This window comes from Telmatherina bonti (assembly GCF_933228915.1).
Source record: "Telmatherina bonti genome assembly, chromosome: 2".
Classification (NCBI taxonomy): domain Eukaryota; kingdom Metazoa; phylum Chordata; class Actinopteri; order Atheriniformes; family Telmatherinidae; genus Telmatherina; species Telmatherina bonti.
This window is the reverse complement of record NC_136620.1, coordinates 15241655-15254554: the sequence shown is the minus strand read 5'-3', so window position 1 is coordinate 15254554 and position 12900 is coordinate 15241655. Positions and strand designations below refer to the sequence as shown.

General features: G+C 37.7%; 1 protein-coding gene across 3 annotated transcripts in view; it reads right to left on the bottom strand.

Moving 5' to 3' along the window:
* Positions 1 to 11965, bottom strand: part of ppp6r3 (protein phosphatase 6, regulatory subunit 3) — a 40739-nt gene extending 28774 nt beyond the window's left edge. For 2 of the 3 annotated variants that reach the window (XM_079255223.1, XM_079255225.1), the window contains exons 1-7: positions 11788 to 11965; positions 9029 to 9194; positions 3439 to 3672; positions 3125 to 3311; positions 2195 to 2332; positions 982 to 1047; positions 691 to 803 (exon numbers count right to left, since the gene is read on the bottom strand). In XM_079255223.1, coding sequence (XP_079111349.1) covers positions 691 to 803; positions 982 to 1047; positions 2195 to 2332; positions 3125 to 3311; positions 3439 to 3665 — 731 coding nt within the window. In that variant the 5' untranslated portion in view covers positions 3666 to 3672; positions 9029 to 9194; positions 11788 to 11965. The remainder of the gene's footprint in view (positions 1 to 690; positions 804 to 981; positions 1048 to 2194; positions 2333 to 3124; positions 3312 to 3438; positions 3673 to 9028; positions 9195 to 11787) is intronic. The other variant, XM_079255224.1, reaches the window with a different exon arrangement.
* Positions 11966 to 12900: the final 935 nt, after the last annotated feature.

Here is a 12900-nt window from a genome sequence, read left to right as displayed (position 1 = left end):
TCCTGGTATAAATACACCCCAACACAACACAAACTTTCTATCATGATACATAATACTGTCTCTAATCTTATATTTCCTGTAAAACTAAATTGATTAAATTTAATATCTCATGATGTCACCCCACCCTACCATTAAAAAAGCAGGGATCAGCTGCTGCCTCCACAGAAAACAAGTTGACAGATTATTTTTATGTTGAAGCCTTAACATCACAAAGAGATGAGAAAAGGACATCAGATCACAGCAGGAAAGCTTCCCATCACCTTAAGTTCTTTAACTACTGATACATGTTGGACTGAGATGAGCTGGAGGTGTGAAAGGAACAGAGGAATACTCAGAAAACTGATGCCTGAATGATGAATTACTAAGAACCTGTGGTGAACTTAACATTTCTAACAAGAGGAAAAAGTGATTTTATGTTTTCATTCAAATTCTTGTTTGTCTGCATACTGCTGCATATCATCTGCATCAATTCTACCTCACCTGAAGCTTAAACTGCTTACACTTAAAATATTGACAACATGCCACCTGACCTGGAGAGCCCATGAACTTAGTTGAGGTGTGACGTTGATGTCTTTAGTTTAACACTGCATTACCTGATAGAAAGGCAGGGTCCAGTCAAAGGACCAAACTGACTACATGATCTGAATAAAACAATGTGAATGAAAATCTTTTAGATACACATATTCATACTTTTCAAGTGTGGCCAGAAGGGGGTCCGGTTCTGAGCAGCCTTGAACCTGAAACATCTGGTCTCTGCTCAGTCTGATGATCTCACACAGGGACTGAGAGGCGTTGGAGTGTCTCTGTGTGACAGACAAATAACAACATCACAACAATCCAGAGTCAAAGCATTTTCAAAAGAGCTGTATAAAACACCTGAAGGGCTACATTTAGTTATTTCTTTTATAAATCAATTAAGGAAGGTGACTTTTTGAAAACAAGTGTGTCAGGAAAAGTATGTCTACATGTACTGAAACTCACATCTTCATCTTGTGAAGACTGCACCATGTCCACCAACCTCTGAATAACCTTCTCCTCATTCAGCCACTGGAAGAAGACACAACATAAAGGGTATGCAAGGACATAAACTTTCATTTATAAACACAAACAAATATAAAATGGGGGAATTTCACTGGGTGAAGCAAAGATAATTAATGTTAACATAATATATGAATGATGAATGAAATGTCACAAAGTTTATGCAGCATGTGATGCAAACAGAGAAACAGATCTATAATTAATCAGGAAGAAAGAAACTACTGAGTATCTAAAATGCTTGTATGATGAGACATCCATGGTGAATTTAATCCTAATGGGACAAACTCAGCTGCAGACCAGCTCTGAGAACAGTTATATAACTGTTCGTACATTTTAGTATTGAAGTACCTATACAAATATCTTCATGCAATATAATTTAATCTGAGTGGTTTCTGTTGGCGCTAAACATCTGCAGTTTACCATCACAGAAAGGCTTCATTTTACCCTTCTGCTGCAGTAAAACAGCTGATCTACTGCAGACAACTGACTGCACAGTTTGAGCTTTTATAACTCATTCTAACCCTCCTTGCTTCAGCTTCAAACCGATCCTTCATTTCTGAACAGAAAGTCTATTTCCTTTACATGACTGCAAGTAACACCTAAGTTCAGAACACTTGTCAACAGCAGCCTTTCAGAAAATGCCTTGTGTACTGATGTGAAAACACTTTTTTTGCATGTTTTTGTTGTTTGGTGTTTGATGTTACTGCTCTGCTTTCAAATTGCCCTTTAAGGACAAATAAAGTGTTTGAAATAATGATTGATTTTTGTCCCCATATCATCTCAAAGACCTCAACGAGATGAAACTTTCACCTGCGTCCACCTCTGATCTCAAAACCAAACAGCAACCGGCTCCACAGAGTCAGATTTCCATCATCTGTTGCCATGGTGATAAAGCCCAGTGAGAAGCAAACCAGCTTCGTGACGATTAAATTATCCCAGTAAGAGTCTGATCCAATTTAGTAGTTCATCTCCAAGATGCAATGTGTGTTTCGTCTCATGTTTCGCTCAGTTCCAACGCCCATTGTTTTTAATGTCATTAATAGTTACTCAGCAGCTGAGAAAGTTTGCTTTAATGATTTTTAAAGGATGTGTTCACAAAATCTTTCTTAAAAAAAAAAAAAAACGGTGATCCAGCTGAGACATGTTTTGTACTCACATTAAGAACGTCCTGTCGCAGCTGCTGTGGTTCGATGCAGGTCAGCATCCTGAGCAGCAGATCCATGATGGCAGATGTTCCGATGTGTTTGATCATCAGATCAACAAAGTCCTCCCTCTTCCTCAGAAAATTCACTATCTATTGACACACAGAAATAATCAATCCAACAGAAACTCCTACAGGTCTGACACTCAGTAGATTTCAGTCCCTTCATCACGTTAAACATTTAAAACTCCAAGCCATCCACAGATAGCTGGACAGATGGATAGCTAAATAGATAGCTGGCTAGATAGATGGCTAGGAATTTTAACAGTTAAATATATGAATAATGAAGTTAAATTATATGTGTAATCAACCTTTTATGCCTAGCTTATGTTCATGAAATGGTGACAAATATATGTATCAATGCAGACCACCATGTAAACCAATGAAAACAACAAAATGGAGCTTGTGATTTGAAAGTACTTTATAGACATAACACACAAATGAACAGTGACTAAGCCTTTTCTCATCTGCATATTATTTTCTGAAGTTTATGCTTTCAGGGAAAAGAAAATTGGCAGTGAAACAAACACAAGAAATGATCCATACAAAACCAACTCAGCTTTTATTAGTGCCACCTTTTGTCAAAATAGTTTCCTGGCTTTTCTTGCAAGTAGCATCTGATTTACAGAAAGGTTGACTGAAACTGGCTTCATCAGAAGTTCCAGGTTAAAATGGAGGTCTCTCAACAGAGTAGAGATATTTTTTTAAATTATTTTACTCATCGTGGATTTACCTATCATCGCTGAATAAATACTGCATTTTGCTGGCTGGATTGTGAACATCCAGGAATTTATGACTGGAAAATCTCTCCAAAGTCATACACTACAGTTAGTGGAACCCTGGCAAGGTAGCGTAGTTTAAAGGGTTAATAATATCCAAACTTACCTGCTCTGGCTTGCGTCCTATCAGAATTGACAGGACTTTGGAGAAGAAGCTGGCGAGAAGCGGGTTAAGAGGTGGTTCATTCTTAAGAAAACCATACAGTTTCATAAGCAGCTTTTCATCTTCTCCCAGTCTTTCGTTAATCTGGCTCACATCAGATGTAAGCAGTTCACACGATATGTTGGGATACCTGCGGAAGCACAGGGACAAGCCTTGACTTCAAGTATAAGTTTTTGCAGACTTGGTCTACCTGGTTGTAAATGGGTTTCTGTTTATGATGCTGGGATCTATATATCCCATGTCAATTTTCCTCTTACTTGTATTTAACCTTCTCCTCAACATCTTCACTGGGTTCCTGAGTGATGAAGGTGACCAGGTCCTCCATGCATTGTGGCCGCAGCAGGAAGTCAACCAGCTTGTGGTTCTGAGCCTTGCATTCTTGCAGGACATCGTCCTCATCCATCACCTCTATGAGCGTCACATCCTCCTTCTCTAGGAGTGTGTCGATGTGGGATGTGGTATGGAGGTCAAATTTCCAAAACATGATGTTTCTAAAGGAAACGAGAGAAAAACACATCAACACAAAGCCAACAAAGATCCTTTTATATTTTATCACAGTCAGTAAACAAATTCAACAACTTACTTTTTTCAGCACTATTAATATTGTTGTTGTGTTTTTTTTTTAAATTGACTGGCAACCAGTTTGTTCCACTTGATAATCAGCTGACACCACAACCGCAGTCTGCTCAGAGCAACAGAACAATAAATCTGCATAGCTTATATGATGGAAATATTGGTGAAAAAGTTTCCTGATGCATCTAATTAAAATAAATTGTTTCAAAGAAGTTTGGATAATGTGAATTTTGTTTACACTAGCCTTACAATGTAAAAAAAAAAAAAAAAAGGTTGTGAAGAAAGTTTAACCTAAATAAAATGTAGCTCAACAGAATATAAAATATACAAAGCATTATTTCATGTAGGTTTGGAAAAAATAATGTGTCAGCTGTTAATCTCCACTTTGTCTGCTCCCGCTGACTCAGCAGAGAAGCCACTATTGAAGTCGTTAGAGTTCATGGATTTATTTTTAGTTTTCCTGGCTTATTGCTCACACACCCAGAGAGCAAACAGACCGTCTTTCATCAACAAATAGTCTGTCTTCTTTTTTCGGAATCTGGTTGCTTAAAAGTATGCAGCCTGTGGATATGAAGGATTAAGTTTGTTCAGCCGTCTCCAACACCATCAACAGAATGTCCACTTAATGTTGTCCCAGCAGCAAAGACATTCACCATGGCAACCAAGCAACCAGGTGAGTTTCTCCTGTCCAATATTTTACTAAAATCAAAATAATAATCCACCAATGATCACATCAACACTTAGACTGATCTCCTCCTCTGATCAATAGCAACATGAAGGTTTTACAGCCTCTACCTTCTTCTTTTTTACCCCCCCCCATACTATCTTCTTCTTCTCCAATACCTTTTTTTCTTCAAATCGACCCAATTTCTTTTACCTGCCTTTTCCCTTGGTCTGTCCTCCTCATCCTCTCCCTATTTTCTGATGCGTTGCTCGTACCACAAAAACCAAGCACTTCATTTTTCCCTATACAGAAATAATCAATCTGAATGATCTTCAGGTTTGTGTTGGGGTTTATGATGATTTCTATTTAAATTCTCTTTATTTATATGAATTTACTTTATTATATGTAAGCGGCATTGTTTAATCATGCTTAGCTAATGTTAGGGATGCACCAACACCAATATTAGCCCAATACCATGTGTGTGCGTACTCGTACTTGGTAATAATAAAAGTGTTCCAATACCACACCCAATACCCGTATCATAAAAGCTAAGGTACAAGGTTGCGTAAACATGCTCCAGTCGAACCGGGGGGTGGCAGCACGCCATGAAATAAACATATGCTGGGATAAAACGTCACTGCACCTTCCTCAAACGGGTAAGGGGGGAGAAAGTCCGCTGTGCAGAAATATTTTAATGTAGCCAATAGTGACAAAAACAAAGCAAACTGCAAATTACGTAGAGCAAAGCTGTCAAGAGGAGGAACGAGCGCAATGACTTTTAACACTAGCAATTTAATAAAACATCTGAGAAATCATCACAGTGCCGAGTACAGGGAGTTTGGTATCAGCAGCGGGAAACAGCAGCAACCAACTGGAAAAGCAGGAGAAGACGTGGAGCGACAACGTGCGTGCTGTGAAAATAACCAAAACCAGTTACCCAGTATTGCTCTTGATGACCAGCCATTGTCTGTGATTGACAATAAGGGATTTTGAAGCATTCTTACCGTACTGCAGCCCAGGTACGAGATCCCTAGCCGGCACCATATTACTGACACCGTGTTGCCAAATCTACACAACTTTGTGAAGAGGCACATCCACGGCCTGTTACAAGACGTTTCAGCCCTTCGCTTCATCACTGATATCTGGACCAGGAGCGTTAGCCCAGTGTCATCAGCTTAACTGCACAGTGGATTGACGGAGATTTTACATTACAGAGTCGTCCTACATGCAAAACACTTAAGAGGTTTGCACGCTAGTCAAGCCAGCACAGATGTGTTTGATAACATGCTTCTGATGCGTCTGAAAAGAAATAAATGCTTTAAATATTAAAATGTGACATTTTTTCTAACACTAAAGCTAGATCTTTGTTCAAAATTGCACATGTATAGTCGTATTTCAGTAAAATGTGCCAAATCAAAATAAAACTTTTTGAAATTGTTAGATCTGTTATGTTATTATATATGTATTGGTGAAGTAATTTAAGAAAGGATGCGTATTTTATTACAACCTGATGAAATATTACACAGTTATAATGGCAATAATAACCAGTCACAATAATGTTCACATAAACTGATTTGGTATCGGTAAATATCGGTATCTGAAGATATTCACATTTCAGATATCTGTGTCAAATTGGAACTTCCAAAAAGTTTATCAGTGCATCCCTACCCAATGTATAACCAAACATTTCCTAATCTGACATGTTTTCACATGCGCAAACCTTAATTGCTTTTGTCTTTTATAAAAGACAGCAGCAATATTTCTCAAGTTTACATCAGTTCTTTCATAAACAATTAGCCAATAACTTTCAAAACTACTGATCCAGACAGCTGGAAATATCTAAAATCCCTGCTCTTCATCAATCTGACATCTGATAAAAGCAGGAGCTTTTTGTCGTGACGGGTTAGAGAAGTCATTCTTTGCCTCAATTTGCTTAATTTCTTTTGTATCCACAACACAACTGAGCTGCTGCTGACGACAACAATAAGCCTGTTTACATACACACCAAAAATCTTATCATTACTTGGTTTCTGGCATTATCAGCTAATTTAAATGATTGTGCAGACAGCATAATCAGAGCATGAAAATCAGATTAACACACCTACATTTCTCCCCTATCCTCCAATATCTATGTCTATATAGACCTGTATATCTGGTTTTGTTTTGTTACACATGCGCAAGTTCAACAAAACCTTTGCTGCTTCTGTCAGCATACATTTTAAATCATGCTGGACATTGGAATGTTTCAATATGTTTGAACCCCAACCTATTCACCTCTTGAGATGCCACATATCATTCTAGTGAAGGTTTGTTCTGCTTTTAACCAACCCTGGTCCACTTTCATGAATAATATGGTTTTGTTTTGAGTTGTGTGAACAAGCTTTTGATTTTTTTTTTAAACCTCCTCAAGATATGAAAGTAAAAACTTTGTTTTGTGCTGTTTAGAAAATCAGATATGTGTCACATATGAATAAAAAAAAAAGAAGTCATCATCTTTGGATCACTTTTGCCTGTAGTGTGCACAAAGCCTCAGTGTAACATGGCAGAAGTGAACCTTCATCTTAACTAGATTAATTATAGATGCTCCATCAACAGCAGATCATCACCTGCAGATGCGTGGGATGGATGGCGGAATATAGAGCACTTTTTTTTTTTCTTCACTCAATCAAGCACCTGTCTGAGATTCAAGGTAGTTTGCAATGGAGTGTCAAACAGTATTATTATTATTTCTTCAAATGAAATTTACTTACAGGTATTAATAAAGTAAAGCTTGACTAGGAGTGACAATCCTTATTTCATTATTACTATTCTCAAATGGAGAGAAGACCTTAATGCTGAATTTAAAAAAGGCATGTAAAAAATAAGTCACATAAACGAGAAATATGCATTCACCCCATGTCAGCACAACTTAACAATGTCAACAACATTTTACTGAAAAAACAGACAACTTCACTGGAGCTCACAGCAAGTCCTTGTGTTTCTTTAAGTTCAATAAAGATCTGAGAGGAGTTTTAATCCATTAAAGCAAGAGATGGATGTAGATCCATAATCAGACAGAATCATACAGGTAAACGGAGGCAACAGCGTTTTCCAGAGAAATAGGTAAGAGATGTCAGTCCAAAGGGCACTGTGCTCGATGTCATTATGGAACTATTCCGGTGAGTAAAACATATTTTAAAGTTTTTTCAGATTGTTTGATTTCTTGCTCCCATTTGTGGTCCACTTAAAGGCCAGTAATAAACATTTCATGTCCCAGTGTTTGACTTCTGACACTACACAACAAAACTGAACTAAAAACAGCACAGAGAATTACAATATCTGCTGAGGCGTCATCTCAGCCTCCGTGTCATATCAGCCTACGCGTCACGCATCGTAGGAGTTTATGTGGACCCTTGTAACTTGAAACTTGCTCTATTTTTTTTTTAAAATGTACATTTATTTACCGAGCGTCGTAAAGTCGAAACGACGCAAGTCGAGTACCGCGTACCCCCAAGACCGCCTGTAATCCTTTTGTTTTAATGTGTTGGTAAAACTGTCACAATCCTTTAAATTCCAGACCTCTTTTGTTATTTTCCATTTTAGTGCCGTTTACTGGTTTTTTCTTCTTTTTAGCTTTCTTTGATGCAAAGATAAATGCAGAGGCTCAACCCTTTTAAGGACACTCAACATCCAGACATTATCTTTTCAGGACGGCCTCAGTTGTCAGATTAGGAGTAAGCTATCCATCAATTTACTCCAGCAATAAGCACTACAGTTCCTGGCAAACTGTTGATGATATGAGCGATAGGAACCGGGATCGCCTGTGATCGAGGAGAGTTTTAAGGTTTGTTTTTCTCATTCCGATTTACTTTTAATAAACATGACTATTATGCAAGTGTAAAAACTATACAACTGAAGCGCTACACTGTCTGCATTAACCATGAACAGGCTGCCGAGGTTCAGAAGAGTGATAGGATGCTGTTGTTTCCTGTTACTCATTTTCATCACAGAATAATCTTTAGAAAAAATCCTTTACATTTAACAGGTTTCATTCAGATGGTGGCATAGGACCAGTCACCTGAAAAAGACCCAAAGACCCGACAGCTCACTGAGTTACTAACCCCATGTCAACACTCTTATGTAAACTTCAAGCTAACATCATTGTCTTTTTCCACCATTAGGATAGATACCACATCTTATTTAGAATCGCTGACTCTGTAAAGACACCATTGGACATGAAAATGATGCAAATGGCTCTAACAGTCTTGAAGTTATTGAAGAAATTCAATAACTGATGATCCGAGTCACCCCCAAAATGTAGTCACTTGCTCCTCTTTCCATCTCTGACATTTCCTCAAATTTTTATCTGTACATTACATAGAGTTATATTTATAAACAGGCTAACAGACAGACAAACCAACATCAGCAAAATAATGACTTCTGCCTCGGTGGAGGTAAATGTGCCAGGTTCAAAAGAATCCTGATCAGAACACCTTTAATACATGTCTCAAGGCCAGGAAATCCTCAGTTTTAGCTCATTTAACCTAAAGCTTTATTTAGAAATCAGACTGTTGGGAAAAGAGTGGCAATGATTAACTAAAGGATCACGTAAGAGCTTCTCTTCTGCTTACCTGTGAATATGCTGGAGTCCAGACAGTGGAGCTCAGGTTAAAAAAAAGATGTGCTATAGTCTTTGGGAATTGTGTCCCATTCCAGGGTAGGCAGATGGACAGTCGGCAGACAGTGGCGATGGACAGACTGACAAAAAGCACACATACAGCAGGTCAGAGAACACACCTGTAATGAGAGACAGCAAAATGGAGACACGTTTTAAAAGAATACATTATCTTTATATAAGATAAAAATTATATTTGACAAGGAACAGTACAAGAGAGGAAATTTGTTTATGTAATCACCACTAATGCTAAAAATTCAGAGATAAAACTGCATGAACAACAGCAAAGCCAGTTCACAAATTCACTGTAATGTAAACAGTCTGTCAAACACCTGGTTTGTTCACAATGCAGATCACAGTGCAAAAATCCATAAATCATCATCAAATATGGCACAATGCAGTCCTGCTGGGTTTTACTGCACCAAAAAAGACAAAAGAAAATATTTCACTATTAACTTAGCAATAACAGCTCAGCTGTTGTAATAACAGTAAAATCCAGTCGGTAAACATTATACACCAGAGCACAACCCTGAGGGGCATTTTATTCTAGGGTGTTGGAAGAAAGACCATCAAACTTTCAATTACTCTCCTCAATATTCATAATGAAGCTGATACGATTATCTCAGTCTATAAAGAAAAAGTCTTTCGCTGTAATCCTCTTTACCCAACACAACATGTATCTATTCCAAGAAACTTAAATCGGCAAAAATCATCAAACTTCATTGGAAAGATGCCATTCTGATCATTCTTTTTGAGAGACACACGTAAATCCAAACTACGTTAATAGCAGCTTGCAATTTCCCACTGGGATCTTTTTTTTTTTAAATGTGTTTATTTAATTTAACAGGAGACAGAGTGGATGCTCAAAGGAAGAAAGAAAGAAAGAAAGAAAGAAAAACCTTTTGCAACAGTGACAACACTGAAGAACAGCTAGAGTTGGACCAGGGAAACCAAACATTGTCATGTTGTAGATACACAGACTTATTCAAATAGATCTATTTCCAGTGTACATGCCTAACTAGGTAACTTTTGTAGAGATCCTCTAAAGTACATAGTGCATTTATACTTCTATTCCTATCGGCAAGCTGACACCAAACGGCAAAAAATATGTCAGGTTACTGTTTGGCCAAAATATCACTGCACATTCAAGTGTGGACAGTCCAAGACTAAATCTGTGCTGTGGCTGTCAGGTAACAATAACACGGAGTAATAATAAAAGATGGCTTGTGTATCCATGAACACTCGGTCTTCATCTGGCTGATTCATAGGACTCCTGACTAAAATGTTCTGTGTTTTGAAATAGATGAACACAAACCATCCACTGTGGCCAAATGTATTTAATTAGCCACTAAACGAAGTGAGATGAACAAGACTAAAAGGAATACAATACTGTGGTCAACCAACAAAGCCTGAGGACATACTTGTACTGATTTACAAGAGTCTGAGGGGATGCTCCAATAAACCCACAACAGTCACGAGAGCCAAATAAAAATCGATCTTACAGCCTCTCCTGGTAAAACGGGGTTATTAATATCCCAATATATGATATGCAGCATTATTCAGCAAGAATCGACAAGTGAAAACAGCATTTCACTTACAGATTTTTTACGAGCATGTACGATTTTTTTTTTTACCATGTACAAAAAAATGTAACACCTAAAGATCTAAAAAAAATAAAATAAAATAAAAAAATAAATCAGCTGGATGAAAACTGTGTCTACAGCCTCTAATAAAAACTACTAATTAATCAAGTAACTCATCACAATAAATGACATATCAAGTTAATACATCAGAAAAATAGACTGATAAGGCTGGTTTGGATTTATTGAGTTAAATTTGGACAACTACAAAGTGACCATGTAAAATAAGCTATTACCTGTCTTACATAACAGCGTACTGGATAACTGGCTGCAGCAACATCAGTCTATCCCAGAAGACTAATGAACACCAGAGGAAAAGGGAAGACACCGGCTGAGACCAGCTGGTTAGTGACTGCAGGTAGCAGACACGGGCTACTAGTATGTTTTATTTATTTATTTCCCCCACCCCCCTCCCCCTACACACACACACACACACACACACACACTTTATTACAACATCTCTCAGAGGCATTTACAAAAAAAAAAAAAGCAAAAAAAAAAAAACAAAACAAGGGAAGGCATTTTCCTTATGTAAAATTAACAAACAGAACCCTAAAAACAACTTACACCCCAAACATTTTACAGCATCACAAAAATTAGCAAGTCTGATTAGAATTATTAATATATTTCACGGAGGACAGGAATACTCCAAATGTTGTTTTTTTTTGTTTTTTTTTTAAAAGCAGTTTATACACGGCATCTATATGTTATTTTTGTGAATATGGTATTTACCCATAATTCAAATCATATTTGTCAGAAGAGAAATTTCTTGTAAGTTTTGCGTCGGGCTACTAGTACGTGGTTCGTTCGTATGTCCGGTTAGGTTGTACGAGCGACTTACATTACCTGGGTTAAAAGTCGGAAATAAATGCCCGCTACGCATCCTTTGTATTTAATAACACTAAGATGCGATGAAAGCGTTGCCCTTGAATTATCCCCGGGAGCATCATTATTACCTAACAGCATATGATGATAAGATAAGATGGCTAATTTTGTTTCTCGCTAGCCAGCTAACGTTAGCCGGCTATCTGAAGGCTAATCGTCTCTTCAGCACCAGTGCTGCAAGTGTACTTACCGATTGACAGCCCCAAACAGCGACTCTCGAGCATGTAGATTATTCCACCATTAGCCCAAGGCCTTAACTACAACAATGCTGACATAACATGAAATTCCAGAAAGGGAAAATAAAGCGTTTATAACGGATTGTGACAGGCGCGAAAAGGTAGATCATCGGAGGACTCTTTCCAAGATGGCGGTTCCGTCAACTTCAACTACCCCTTCCCCCACTAAACCTGCAATGCCTGTCACTCAAACTATTGCTGCGAGTCTATTGGCTGTCAGGTCATCGCTCAAGCAAAGCCTCGACCTCCTATTGGACGCGGAGCTTGTTGCTTTGGAACACAATTCAATGAGAGTATGTACCCTACGCGGCCTGAAAAGGCGGAGTTTATCTTGTTTTGGTAGTTTTAAGAAAAACGTAAATGACATAGTCTCAAAATGAACACAGAATTACGTCATCTTAACATATTCTGCTTATTTAGGAGACTTTTAGCTAACCCCGCAGACCTAAGCCTTGACCCCGCCCCTCCGGTTGTCATGAGGTTTAGATCTAACATACATGTACTGTAGAAACAGGCGGAAACCTCGTAGGGAAACACCCTTTTAAGTGAGGCAGGTGATATGCAGATAACTCTTTCATGGACATCACATTTTTCACATAAACTGTAGAAGCTTTTCAGTAAAATTTAAATTAATGACATAGTTGTTTATCACCAGTCTCTAAATTATTCTCCAGAAAAGTGGGCATTTCATTTGAATTAATGGAATTGGATTAAACTGAATTATATTTCATTTATCCAAATGAAAAAAATAATTGCTAATTCATAGTTATGTATTTGATTGAAAAGTTTTTTGGATAGAACCTTCTGTATATAAGACAACTGAAAGTGCTTTACACATTAAAATCATTGCAGACGGTGTTACAAAGCATGAGCAATAAACGACAACAACGAATAGTAAAAATCACAATAAAATCATGAATAAAATTAAAATAATTAAAAGCAAGCTCGTTTGAAAGTGCCTAAATTTGGTACAAATTTAATCTCCACTGGAAGTTTTTCCCATGTGTTTGCTGAAAAGCAACAAAATGCTGCATCTCCGTGTTTAGTCTAGACTCTGGTCTGGACCA